This window comes from Tripterygium wilfordii, chromosome 17, assembly GCF_013401445.1.
Source record: "Tripterygium wilfordii isolate XIE 37 chromosome 17, ASM1340144v1, whole genome shotgun sequence".
Taxonomy (NCBI): Eukaryota; Viridiplantae; Streptophyta; class Magnoliopsida; order Celastrales; family Celastraceae; genus Tripterygium; species Tripterygium wilfordii.
Window position 1 is genome coordinate 2,330,740 of NC_052248.1, and position 13,343 is coordinate 2,344,082.

Here is a 13,343-nt window from a genome sequence, read left to right on the forward strand (position 1 = left end):
ACAAGCAGAAACTGTAAAAAGGTGAAACAACAAGGTTTTAGATTCCAAAAGAATTCCTACCTTCAATAGGGTATGCCAAGAAGGATAATTTACGCAATCAAAAGCAAGCAAGCAAGACGATGACATCCCCAGATTAAGCATCCTTTACATGATAAAACAAACTTTACCATGCGGTAATCCAAACATCATACAAGTAACCATTCTCGATATAAGCAGAATATGAAACAACTTGGTTCCTCCACATTGAATCAAATTCCAAAGATGACACAGTTGGGTTACCTCAGCCTACAACTTAAGAAAAGAAAGCTACCAATCTAAAACAGCATTCTAAACCATTTAAAGTTCTACATCATTCAAGATATAATAGAAATGCCGCGTGAAATTGAACTAGACATTAAAAATCTCGAGCTCACAGCAGTCTAAACATTTAAAAGTTCTACAATACATCATTCAATAGCTCAAGATATAATAAAAATGCGGCATGAAATTGAACTAGACATTGAAAACCTTGAGCTTACATGACTCCATCTTGAGAAAAACCAAGCCAGGGAGTGCTAAAGCCAGCACATTTATGTCCCTAAGATTCTGGTGAAGGCATTCTCTTAGCTTTCTTCTGATTATCAGACATGGCCTTCGCAAAGGCCTCCACAATCCGTTGCTGGGATTCTAGAATCATCTCTGTTCGCTTCATCTCCATCTCCATCCTCATAGTCTCCATCTCCCTCGCCATCTCCATCTTCATCTGCTCCATCCTCACAAACCCATCCCCCAACAATTTTATGGCTCCCACCATCTCCGCAACTGGTTCCTTATCCTCCTCCTTTCCCCTCTCCCTCTTCCTTGGCTTCTCATCAAACTCCCTGTCAACCCTAGCCCCAAACCCGGATTTAGAATTAGGGTTACTGTTGTTATTTAAATTAGGGTTAGGGAGTGGACTATATCTGTTATCAATTTTTGCATAAAATTTAGACGGAGCAGGCTGAGCTATACTCACACCAGTGGGTATCCGGATCCTATACCCACCTCCAGCAGCTCCACTGCCAGAGCCCGTGACCACAACATTCCGATACATCTTGTTCACACTCCTCATATTATCAGACTCTCTGTTCCGACTGTTATTGAACAACCCATCTTCATAGAAATCTTGATTGCCGTTATCGTCATGATCGCTATCATCCACGTCATTCTCGTTATCACTACCGGAATTGTAAGTGGGTTTCGCTGATGGACCCTTCTCCATAGCGTCCATACGCTTGAAGTGGACCCAGGACGACGAAAACCTAGAGACGGGCATAGATCTCGCACGCTGGATCTCTGCGCGGTACCGCTTACGCAGCTTCTCCATCTTGTGCCGGCATTGGACGGCGGTCTTAGGAGGCGAAGCAATAGGGCAGCGTCGAGCCACATCTTCTGCGACCTCCTGCCAGTGGTTAGCCTTCAGATTTCCACGGCGCAGGGTGTACCACTTGTCACGATAGGCATCAATTAGGGCCACAGTCTCATCGTTAGACCAGCAAGGCGGTGGAAGGCGCCGAGGGTTCGTTGACGGAGTCGCCGATGACGGCTGCAGCAGAGCAGGAAGCGCCGGAAGCAGTTGCGGGTTGACAGGAAAAGAATGAGACGTCTCTTGTGGTGAGGATGACGACGGAGTCGTAGCCATGGCGTAATTCCAAAAGAACCAAAAAGATACAAAATGGGTAAATCGGTGGATAAGAGAAGAATTATTCGAGAGACAAAAGGAAGAATCTTGCGATGGCGGTGCCGGCCGCTGGTGCACGATAAAGACGCCGGCGCACGATAGCAACAACACTAAGACAAAAGTTAGAGAATAGAAGGAAACAAAACGTGAATCGGTCGATCACGAAGGAGGTATTTGATAAATAAAAGGAAGAAACTCGGTTGGGGTTGGCGGAGGATAAATGAAGCGCCGCACGATAGCAAGGGAGGAGGAAAAGCAGGGGAAGAGGAAGTGGCGGTTGTTGTTGATGTTGTTTAGTGACATCATTGATTGATATTTGGGGTTGGGTGGGGTTAAAGTGGTGGGTGGGTGGAGGGGTGTGCGGCTGATTTTGAGATCTACAAACGGATGGATGAGGCCACCACCGCTTAGGTGTGGTGCGTTTGGGGGTGGTGGCCAAGGGAAAAGGCTAGCGTGTTCTGTGGGTTATGGTCATTGATTTGCTCCACATGAAAGTGCACTCCTATCATCACCACCGTCCATCAGCCATGATCATAATAACGACGGTCATGATCATCACCGCATAGGGAGGTTTTGGGCGCGGTTAGGGTTGTCATTTTTATGCTATTTTATTTGGCGAGCGGCGGTTGATTTCTTGGGTTATTTGACTTTGAGAGAGGAGACGAGACACGAGAGGTGGCTATGAATTATGATTAGTGGGTGTTTTTTTTTTTAATTGAGATATATAGAGAGATATTAGAGGAGGGTATACAAGCTTTATTGAGGTGAGGTGGCCCTAAACAAGGGTAGAAAGGTCCATGTCAATGTAATCCACTTTTGATAGGCATGTTAGAAATTATTTTTTGTATGGTCCTCCGACTTTAAATATTTTTGTTTATGATTTATGGGCCTTCGTCTTACATGATTTAATTGAGGTAAACTTTAGTCATACCTCAATATTTTCTAAAGACACCCCTTGTTAAAGATACCCTAAAAACTTATAAATATTTATAAAGACACCCAAAATACAAAAAATCCCAAACATTTTACAAATACACCCCAAGCCATTCCAAGAAACCAATTCCTTGTCAACCATTCCGTCCATTCCATCAAACAGTTGCTTGCAAGATTCAACTCATCACAACACGAATACGCATGAATCATGGTATTGGAAAGCATGAACGTTAATCTTTTTACAATGAAGACTACATGGGTTGTTCCATATGATGGAAAAGCGTGTTGAGCTTTGTGGAGACTACAAGAAGATAAAGCCAAGGCCTTAATAAAGGGTGAAATTGACGATGGGTCGATGTGGAATGGGTTCAGATAAGGTGGAATTGGGTTCAGATGGAGTAGACCCTTTCTCTCGAGCTCTGAATTTCAGTCGCTGGGGGCCGTCAAATGCTCTTCCATATCCAGATCCTTGAACTTGTGAGTCATCCGAACGTCGACAATGATCCCCTACAACCACCGATGTTCCTGTTGAACAAAGTCAATCTTGATTGGTTTATTAGGGAGGACGAATATCTCTGCAGTTGTGAAGACACTGGACAAAGTCTACATCTGGTTTGCTCGGTGACGGCGAGGGTTTGTCAAATATGGTTTTAGGGTTGATGTTTGTGGCGAAGGGAATGAAAGTCTCTTGGGCTTCAATTGAGAGTGGGGTGTGAGCAACTGAAGACCAAAAAAATACAAAATCAAAGCAAAGTCAATGTAAGTCGGGGTGCCTTTAGAAAATGTTGGGGTGTGACTAAAGTCTACCTTTAATTGATAGGATCCATTTTCGAAACATGGGCCTGAATGACTTGAAATTCTCTGTCCCATAAATTCTCTGGCAAAGACCCACCCAGCCAAATCGAAATCTTCATCTTAATATTATTACAAAAAGAAAAAAAAAAAAAACGCATTATTTTTTTTTTTATTAATATTTAGACCATACAAATTCCAAGTTCCATCAAATTACAATCAAACCTTAAGAATTACCATAAATTATTGAGCGATATGCAAATTATTTGGTATATAAGTATAAACTATAAACACTCTCGTTAAAAGGGTGTCTCTGCAAGTAGATCAAACTTAAGGGGTCTAGTTGCATATTCTAGGAAAATTCTTTTTAACACCTGAACAGAAAAAGAAAAGTCAAACAAAAGACTTAAACCATTGACTCAGATCCACCATCACCAGGAGTGTCACTCTTCTGCACCAAAGCCACCACCTCTTCACCACCGCCGCCGCCGTCCACCGCCACATCATTTAGAACCCACAAAACTGCGTGAACCAAAACAATAGGCATCGTAGCAGCAAGACAAATCAAGAGATGCAAGCCAGCCTTGGTCAAGATGAGCTCAACCATGGTTACAAGACAAATCAAAGGCAACACAACTCCTCTTCCAATGATCTTATGAAGGAAACTTGTAGCAGGAATTGCCTTTATCAGTAACAGATACAGAGTGGTTATATAGGTCATGATGACCAAGTATATCAACGACACCTTACGCGCTGGAATCAGGCTTATAAAGAGCACAAGCCATACAAATAGTGAATAGTAGAGTCCGAGATTGTACAAGTTCTTGATGATCCTGGTTGCCGCGGATTCTGGGTTGGAAGGGATGTTGAAGGGACAGACAAACCTGAACTCCTTGCTCTGTTTTCCGGTCGAGTCACCGGCGTCGTGATCGGACACTTGTGGTGAAGTCAAATGTGGCCTTTGTGTGGCTGATCCATAGTTAGCCATGGCTTTCTCAGTTTGGTTTGAGATGCAAAATAGTCTAGTTTATAGAAGATGAATGACACGCTTAGTAATTTATTAGTCAAAATAAGAAAAGTTGGAAGGGGACGACCAAGTCTATTTATAATAATCTATAATAAAAAAAATTGGTTCCGAGTCTAACAACATCACGCATTTACGCAATATTTACATGTCCGAATGTTAAGTTGGATTGGACTTCGGACGTATTTAATTGATCAAACCTGAATTGGTTTAAATCCGGATAAATCAATCGGACAATAACCTAATATGGGTTAGGGTCCGAACAAGTAGATCGAACAAGATTTTATGTATTTAGACTCGGACACGATTTTAAATCTTACAAAATTTTGTGTTTGGACCCAAATTTCAAGTATTTGACTTTTGTCTAAACTTAGTTTAATCCAAGTCAAACAAATTCAATACAGAGTTTTGTCACATATAATCACAATGCATTTGTTGTTTCTAAAAAACATTTACAAGTCGTTGAAGACTTGAAGTCTGCTTGTTCTCCTAATAAAACAAAAATTATAGACCATCAAATCAAAATTGAAGACTTTGAAGAGTTGAAGCATTCCTTCCCTCACGTCTGCCTACCCAAGTCTTTATCATAGACACTATACATCATATCCAGAACATTTTAGAAGTTAAAAGCTCAAGACCTTAGGCTCTTTTTTTTTAACTTCAAGCACTAATGTATTTTAACCGTCAAAAAATTAGATCAATTCGATAAGAAAAAAAATGATTATTTTGTTTTGATCAGGATTGCAAATTCAACGGTATTTTTTTTCCCAAACAAAAATCAAATTGGACGTGAAAAAGACATAGAATGTTTTAAGTTTATATTCAACGGTTCAGAATTTTATATTTTTTAACTTTCAATTTAATTTTTATTTGAGAAAAAAAATACCGCAGGACTCATAATTCAAATAAAAACATATTCATAATTTTTCATTAAAAAAGTTGTATTTAAATTTAATTGAAAATGTATTCATCCCAATTGATTCCTCCATTTTTTGGATAATCAGCTATAGCCCCAATTTATAATAACTCACTAAATCATCAATTCAATTGACACCCTTCCACAAGATCACCGGTGGTGAATGAACAATACTTGTTTGGGAATGCTCTGAGGTGCTGTGAGGTGTGGTGTGGTACTGTGAGTTATAAAACTGTGGTGCAGTGAGGTGAGTTGGAACGCAAAAAACTGTTTGGCGCATCACTTTTAAAACTGTGGTGCGGTGCGGTGTAGTGCTATGAGGTGCGTTTGGCGTATCTAAATTACGGTTATATTAGATGACTAATAATATTAATATAAAATCACTTAATGTTTATGTTGTACATTAATCTAAAATAAAATAATTGACATAATTTGATTACGTAGGACAATTCAACATACATTGTAAGCGTTTGGGAGTGCTGTGAGGTGTGGCGAGGTGCTGTGAGGTGAGTTGAAACGCAAAAACTGTCTGGCGTGTCACAAAAAACTGTGGTGCTGTGAGGTGTGTTGCTTCGATATGCAATCCAACACAAGATAATCATTGGATTGGATGTCTTGACCCAACTAGGGCTGGGTCTTCCAGTAAAGATTGGACTTAGCTCTGTAATCCCACACAAGATTGCTATTGGAATGGATGTCTTGCCCCAACTAGAGTTGGGTCTTAGTCTTAGAGCAGAAATTGAGCTTAGCTCTTGGTAGCTAAGCACTAATGAGGAATATGAAGTGATAACCTTCCAAAGACCAAGCACAGTAAACCTTTCAAGGGAAAATTCAGTGAAGAGATTCAATCTCCTGAAAAATCAAGAACAAGACAGCCCGCCCATTCAAGAGATTGGGGATTTGTTCTTTTCAGAACCGCTTGTGGCTCTTTGATTGGAGTGCGAAATAGTACTGTGTTCATGGTAGTAGCAACGGTAACCGCCGTTTTTGGCTTGCCGGAAGATGAGCGGCGACATCAAAAAGTTCGCAGAGGAGGAGGAAGAGAGAATTTATGTTTTTTTTTTTTTTAATTTTTATATAATTTGACCACTAATGCGACGACACCTCATTTATTACTTGCGACGCCAGCAAATTTTAACAACTAAATAAAATATAAGAGTTAAATGTTGTCCAACATGAAAAGTACAAGAGCTCATTTAATCCGAGAAAAAAAATATAAGGACTTGGTTGAAATTTTTTGCAAAATATAAGGGCGATTTCGAGAATTATCCCTAAATTAAATTCACTCTTTAATTTTGTTCCTTTTAAATGTCAATTTATAAGGCAATGCAAGGAAAATTATTCTTTGAAATCATTGATCTACCTTCCAATACAATTCTAGTCAATTGAACTCCACTATCTTTTTACCAGTACACCTCATGAATAGTGAGGCATGTATTGCACGTGGTTATCCTTGTTTCTCAAATGAGCATACAATTGCTGACCATGTAGTAACTAATAATAGCAATATAAATTTTTTTAGGTAACCGATAACGACATTATACAAGTTTGCTATTTGGATATTCGTTATGGATCTAAATTTGAATGTCATCAAATCCGCACGTATAAGAATTTTTAATTTGACATCATAGTAAGTTGGCTAAAGTCTAGTGCATAAGCACACCAATCCTTTGTCCTGTTATCACCCGGTCAACAATAGTCAGCCCAATTGAGAAAGACAGTTACATATTAGTATATAGACAGGCGTTGTGTTTGATTTAATTATTATCATCCAGTCAACAATTGTCTGCTCATTCAAGAAACAATCTTGGACACTCACTCCCTTCATAAACTGAGCATGAAATGGAACATTGATCACATGCTGTAGTCTCTGCAACTAACACTCTCTGTTCTAAAACAATGGTTGAGATGGGAGTTGAAGCCACTACTACAAGGGAAGCCATTAAACCATCTTCCCCAACACCTCCTCACCTTAGAACTTTCAAGCTCTCATTTCTTGACCAGTTTTCTCCCTTAATGTACTTCCCATTTGTGTTCTTCTACCCTGCTACTGGCGATCAAATCCCGGTCGAGAACAAAATTGCACTTCTTAAAGATTCACTGTCAAAAGCACTGGCTCGCTTTTACCCAATTGCAGGAAGGATCAAAGATGCTACCACCATTGACTGTAACGATGAGGGAGCTCTGTATATGGAAGCCAGAGTAAGTTGTTCTATGAGTGAATGTATTAGTCCTCCTAAAATGGAGTTACTGGAGAGCTTCCTTCCATGTGAAATTATTAGCAAGGAGCCGCCGGAGGAGGTGGCGCAAATAGCTGTTAAAGCTAACATATTTTCATGTGGTGGGATTGCGCTTGGCATGTGTTTTTTCCACAAACTCATCGACGCAGCCACTTTTACTGCTTTTGTGAAAGATTGGGCTGCCATTGCTCGCGAAAACTGCGATAAGGAAGTGAATGTCGATAACACAGCCGCGACGATTTTCCCACCAAACGAAGAGTTTTCACCGGCTTTGGCATCAACCGGAGAGCTATCCTCCATGGCTAAAGAAGCGCAGGGCAGGATTCAGAGGTTTGTTTTCGACGCAGCGGCTTTATCGTCTCTCAAGGCGAAGGCAAGAAGTGAACAAGTCCCTAACCCATCTCGCTCTGGAGCGGTATCTGGGCTTATTTGGAAATCTGCCTTCAAAGCATTCAGAGAAGCGTCTTCGGAGTCCCAAATAAGACCGTCGCTGCTGACATTTTCCATCAATCTTCGTCCCAGACTGAAGCCATCGCTACCACAGCATACAGTCGGCAATATTTTCTTGACAAAGACTACATGTTATGATCCAACAACTGAGAAAAACGGTGAGGAACTACCTCACTTGGTCAGTCTCATAAGGAAAACAGTGGACAAAGTTGATTTAGACTATTTGCAGAAATTGCAAGGCAAAGAAGGTTACAAGGAGATTCACAAGTCATTAGAAGAAGAGCAAGCAATGTATTCTGACTCAAGAAAGCCAATCATTTATGGAGTTGCAAGTATGTGTACAATGGGTTTCTATGAAGCTGATTTTGGGTGGGGGAAGCCTATATGGGTTGCTCTTGGTCCAATTGTGAAGACATTCTTGAAGAATTTTATTCTTCAGAAGGAGACGAGCTGTGGTGATGGTATAGAAGCATGGGTGGTTTTGGATAAGGAAGAAATGGCAATATTTGAGAGTGATCCAGAATTATTGGCATATGCCACCGTGAACCCAGATGTGTACTCTTAGCTTATGCCACTCTGTATGTATGGCTGTATGCTTTGTTTTTTAATGAATAATAAGATTGGTCACTGAAAAAATTTCAACAATTGATCACTCCAGTCTAATTTCGGTCAATTTCGTACTCAAAATTGCTGACTTGTCATGACATGTCAAAAGGCCCAACATATTTGGGCCAACTGTCCCTTGGTGGATATTCAATCAAGCCCATCATATTTGGGCTCATTTAAGGCTTAGGCCCAAGAAGGAGAGAACAAAATGGTAATGACAAAAGTGAGCTCATTGAAAGTCCAACCAAAGTACCAAACTAACAAACTTTCCCATGCCTGGAATCCTAGACCCCCACGATCCGAAAGTTCGAACACTTGCGGCGGGGTCCGTTACAACGAGCATCCACAGACTCCTCCTGCACACGTGATGGCCCTCGACTGGCTCAAACGATGTCAACTCCTCTGGCACCAGCCCCAAATGTCCGGTGTGAAGGGCAGCCCAGCTCCGCACAACCACCGGCACAGTCCCAAGAACACCCCACCTCCAGTTTGTATAGTCCACCACCTGTTCGATAAAATTCCCCACTGACCCACTGACTACTGACTATTGATCATGTACTCAAAAGATCCTGAAACTGCTCGAGAAGGACGTAGGAGGGGAGAACGTGACGTTGATATGAGAATGAGAGACAAGGTTGATAGACTCTGTAGTCAGGGACAGCCTGTTATCAAGGAGATGAGGTATTTTTGAACCTCAATGCTTTTCTTAGATATCGATCACTGCGAGTTTTGGTCACCCCATATCAAGTTTGCATACCAATTGGAGTTTGTAGTGAAATTTACAACTTTGTGACATCTGTCTTAATGTACAGAGATGGTAGTGATCCTCAGAGAGTCAGAGGTTTCGATTATGGAGTTTCTCATTGTTGTTATTTTGTGGACATTCAGTTTTAACACCCTAAGATTCATGAACCAGATTGTTTTCCTGCTCCATTTCAAAATCTGAAGTCCCTGGGTCTGTTTGGTATGCTTGTTTTCCATGCATATTCTGTTTTCATTTTCTGGAAAACAGAAAACAACTCAGAAAACGCGTTTGGTTAGAAACACGGGAAACAGGAAAGTAGGTGAAATCACTTGAAAACAACAACAAACCAAAAGGACCCTAAAGCTTTACGCTGGAGCAGATAAATGCAACCTGGAATTTATATTGCATTTTCTTGAGCATTCTCCAACTCTAGAGACCCTTGCTGCCTTGCAATTGATTTAAAGTAATGACCTATTTTGCATGCTATTGACTTTCACTTTTTTTCTTGCTTGCAGTATATGGCCGTTCATTTTTCATTATTGGGCATATAAAAGTTGCGGCTTTAAAGCTGTATAGTTTTGTGCACTGTTTATTGTGCATTTTAGGCTGCAATAATTGTTCCTTTGCTTTTCTAACTTGTGTTTCCTATACTAATTGCTTTGGAGTTGTCTTGGCTTGCTCATAGATGATGTATACCTTCATACTGGTGTTAGCTTAAATAGATATGTCGACTCTTGACCAATTACTAAGACTTGCTTTGCTTTAGTTTGAGATGTTGATTGTTAATTTGTAATTCTAATAAACTGTTTCCTCTAGATATGAACTTATCCTTCAATATCAGAACATAAGATGCTGCTTTTAAATATTGAAACATGGGGCAAATGAACAAAAGTGAATAAGATATTGAAATTCATTACATAATCAGGCCAAACTCTTACTTGAACTATACGGTTGCTTTAATTGATAAACCATATTACAGCATCTTGGTACTTGACTCAGTTGGTAAAGGTTGCAATTGATAAAATGGTCATTTCTTTTGCATCTTCAACTACGCTCTTGTTTTTTATTCCGCAACTATGTGTATTGGAGTATATATTTTGAAGGAATTTTGTGGATCTACCATTGATGAAGGCATTGTGCTTACTAACTTCTATTTGCATACAGTTTTTTTTTTTTTGTTATTGATCTCTATTGAACCATGTTTTCTATGTCTTTTGCTTTCAGAAATGTGATAGGATTAATCGCTGGGAATTGAAGGACAAAGCTGTGGCATGTTTGATATATACGCATTTTGAAGGGCAAGAAAACATACTTGAGTTGATAAGGTTTCTGTTAAGAATCTTAAGATACAGGCGCTTGCTTGAAAAGATGAAAATTACTTGGTCCTTGAACGTGGAGAACCCAACGGAAATAATCAAAAAGGGGTAGGCAATGAAGGCTCTCCAGATGTTTGCATAACATTTCTTTAGGTTTCAGTTCTTGGGCCAAAATGATTCTGATAAATCTAACGTTCTTGAAGCTTTTGACTTTACTGTAGATGTTACATGGTTGACACCCTTGTTTATTGGTGCCCCACCAACACTATTTCCTTTTTAGATTAAGGATAAAATGCCTTAAACAAAGAAAATTGGACTATAGTCCATGTAATTTGTTTAGATTGCTGCTACAACTCTCTATGATTCCCGTTAGTGGAAAAGTTTGTTGCTATATATGAAGATTACTTCAGTTCTATAAAATGAAGAGGTCCCCGAAGTAATTGGTTTCTTGGTGTGGCTTCTATAGTAAATTAAATGAATGCTGTAGATTTTGCAGAAGCTATATATGCTCTCATTGAAGTGATATATAATTTTAGTGCATAGTTTTCTGCTTCAGGTGTCTTGTTTTTCTGTTTAATCTCTTATTGTGTTTTTGCAACGTCATTAAAATTTGTTGAACAGGTTGATTGATATAGCTGATATATATATATATATGTTTGAACAGGTTGATTGAACAAGTTGGGTGAAGATTGTTAAGTCTTACCTGCAAGAAACATATATTCTTTTGGAGGAAACAACAAAAGATAAAGAAGAAAAGAAGAGTAGTAGAGAATTGGACAAAAGATCTGAGAGACATACTGGGACCCTCCAAATATCTGATGCCTCACTCTATCATCATTAGACTCTTTGAATTGTGATTGAGAAGGCCATGATTATTGCATGGAATTCAGCACATATATACTACCTTTATCTCTGTCTCTCTTATTGCTTCAATTTGCAATCTTTTTCTGAAGTTCTTTAGTTATTACAAGTTAGAATTTAAAACCCAGAAATGATGAATGCTTTGGGTCCCTCACTGTCCGGTCCTTTTTCTTTCCCTGATTGAAATCTAGGGTTTTTTTTCTCATAAAATACTCATAAGAGGTATGGAATTTCTTGCTATCTCAAAGCATGCAGGACCTCTTAAGGTTGAGTTCTCTCTCTAGTTGTACAGAATTGTTCAGTTGCTGGTCAAGAAAGAAAAACTCCATAGAACCATCAAATTCAAATTCCCTTATAAATTGTAAAATTGCCCTTCAACTAGCTATTAGAATCCTTGACATGTTTTATTTTTTTCCTATGTTTAATTGTCTTGTCTTTTGTAGGTTAAAGCTCTCCAAAGGAATAGCAGCACGTGTGAGGATTTGTCTGAAACAGTGAGAGACACTCATGAAGTTGAACCAACTATTCTGTAATCATTATTTGGCACAGAGGAAGTCACTTAAGTGTGCCTCCCATTCATTATAATTTCATCTTTCTTTTTCTTTTTCTTTTATGAAATATATATATATAATACCATTTTTTAAAATACCTCAGGGATGTATAATGTATTTGTTGCAACTTCACCTCAATATTGTTGCCAATGCCAATCAAACTTAGGTGGACAATTAGATAAATAAACATTTACAAGAATTAGCTTATCGACTCCCTAAACAGTACTATAAGACTCGGTATTCCCATGAGAATTACATATTTAGGTTCAGGCATTTGCTCATCGAGTCTTACTAAAATCATCATTGTTACATTGTCGGTTGTTAAAATTAGATTTACTCGTCATACGATTTAGCATAAGAAAGATTCACCGGTAGCTAGGCTATCATTCGAAGTTGTTGAACTCAAATCCCTAATTATCTGTGTGAACTCTCTATTTTTGTGTCTCTCATAATCATTCATCAGTTCCTTCCAATTTTATACGGTTCATAAAATGACTATTCTTTCTATAGTGGCTAATGTAAACTCCAAATATTTGGATCGCCCAAGCCGGTTCGTCCTATAACTTTACGACTACGTAAAGTTCTTGAATTTCAGCTGAATTACAACTAACTCAAAATAATCGGCGGATGAATTGCTATTTTCTTGACTTTAAATGGAAAGTTATTTTTGGTTCTTATATTCCTACTTTGCAGGATTTTTTATGGTTTTATTGAATATAGTAGAGAAAAAATGACATTCCTTGGACCACCGGCCAAAAGAATATTGTAAAGTTCTAAGTTCTAACACTTTCAACTATATATTTTGAGTCCAATTAAATCAAAGTAGTCTTTATATGGAAATTATTTGACTACAACCACAAATCTACAATGCAACCTGAAATGTATATGAAATTTCTTTTATTTTATATTCAAAGATCCAGAATTATCATGCACTTTTTATGTTAAATTTAATTTTTATTTTGAACAAATATATTGTTGGGTTCATAAGACCAATCAAATACAAATATATTTTTTTAAAAAATACATTTGTATTTGATTGGTCTTATGAACCCAACAATATATTTGTTCAAAATAAAAGAGAGTTGAGACTCGAACTTGGTTCACATTCTAATTAATAAGTATTAGGGTTACCACTAGAGCAAGTTTTCGTTGATATTTTTTTTTTGTATTGTGTTTGAAGTTCTAACATATATACAAGTGATTACATGCA

The 13,343-nt window shown here is 38.6% G+C and overlaps 4 protein-coding genes across 6 annotated transcripts; 2 read left to right on the top strand and 2 right to left on the bottom strand.

Moving 5' to 3' along the window:
• Positions 1–125: 125 nt before the first annotated feature.
• LOC119982780 (trihelix transcription factor ASIL2-like) lies at positions 126–2,401 on the bottom strand. Its single transcript, XM_038826336.1, has one exon. The coding sequence runs from the start codon at positions 1,658–1,660 to the stop codon at positions 578–580; it is 1,083 nt and encodes a 360-aa protein (XP_038682264.1). The 5' UTR covers positions 1,661–2,401; the 3' UTR covers positions 126–577.
• A 1,172-nt stretch (positions 2,402–3,573) lies between these two features.
• Positions 3,574–4,452, bottom strand: LOC119982849. Its single transcript, XM_038826432.1, has one exon. The coding sequence runs from the start codon at positions 4,410–4,412 to the stop codon at positions 3,831–3,833; it is 582 nt and encodes a 193-aa protein (XP_038682360.1). The 5' UTR covers positions 4,413–4,452; the 3' UTR covers positions 3,574–3,830.
• A 2,694-nt stretch (positions 4,453–7,146) lies between these two features.
• LOC119982250 ((13S,14R)-1,13-dihydroxy-N-methylcanadine 13-O-acetyltransferase AT1-like) lies at positions 7,147–8,699 on the top strand. Its single transcript, XM_038825538.1, has one exon. The coding sequence runs from the start codon at positions 7,264–7,266 to the stop codon at positions 8,617–8,619; it is 1,356 nt and encodes a 451-aa protein (XP_038681466.1). The 5' UTR covers positions 7,147–7,263; the 3' UTR covers positions 8,620–8,699.
• A 217-nt stretch (positions 8,700–8,916) lies between these two features.
• Positions 8,917–12,181, top strand: LOC119982285. 3 transcript variants are annotated; one of them, XM_038825587.1, is made up of 3 exons: positions 8,917–9,294; positions 10,630–10,829; positions 11,386–12,181. In XM_038825587.1, exons 1-3 carry the CDS (start codon positions 9,214–9,216, stop codon positions 11,405–11,407), a joined length of 303 nt encoding a protein of 100 aa, XP_038681515.1. In that variant the 5' UTR covers positions 8,917–9,213; the 3' UTR covers positions 11,408–12,181. The 3 variants fall into 3 exon arrangements, 1 of the variants encoding a protein (XP_038681515.1); XR_005464334.1 differs by lacking the exon at positions 11,386–12,181 and having other exon boundaries at positions 8,917–9,341; positions 10,630–11,369; XR_005464335.1 differs by lacking the exons at positions 8,917–9,294; positions 11,386–12,181 and adding an exon at positions 9,393–9,624 and having other exon boundaries at positions 10,630–11,369.
• Positions 12,182–13,343: the final 1,162 nt, after the last annotated feature.

What these genes read in the sequence shown, in the direction of transcription:
- LOC119982780 (XM_038826336.1), bottom strand. Translation starts at nt 1,660, where the DNA reads ATGGCTACGACTCCGTCGTCATCCTCACCACAAGAGACGTCTCATTCT.
- LOC119982849 (XM_038826432.1), bottom strand. Translation starts at nt 4,412, where the DNA reads ATGGCTAACTATGGATCAGCCACACAAAGGCCACATTTGACTTCACCA.
- LOC119982250 (XM_038825538.1), top strand. Translation starts at nt 7,264, where the DNA reads ATGGTTGAGATGGGAGTTGAAGCCACTACTACAAGGGAAGCCATTAAA.
- LOC119982285 (XM_038825587.1), top strand. Translation starts at nt 9,214, where the DNA reads ATGTACTCAAAAGATCCTGAAACTGCTCGAGAAGGACGTAGGAGGGGA. An exon ending in ATATGAGAATGAGAGACAAG is followed by an intron (nt 9,295 to 10,629) that starts GTTGATAGACTC and finishes TTTTGCTTTCAG; the next exon opens with AAATGTGATAGGATTAATCG. An exon ending in ACGGAAATAATCAAAAAGGG is followed by an intron (nt 10,830 to 11,385) that starts GTAGGCAATGAA and finishes ATGTTTGAACAG; the next exon opens with GTTGATTGAACAAGTTGGGT.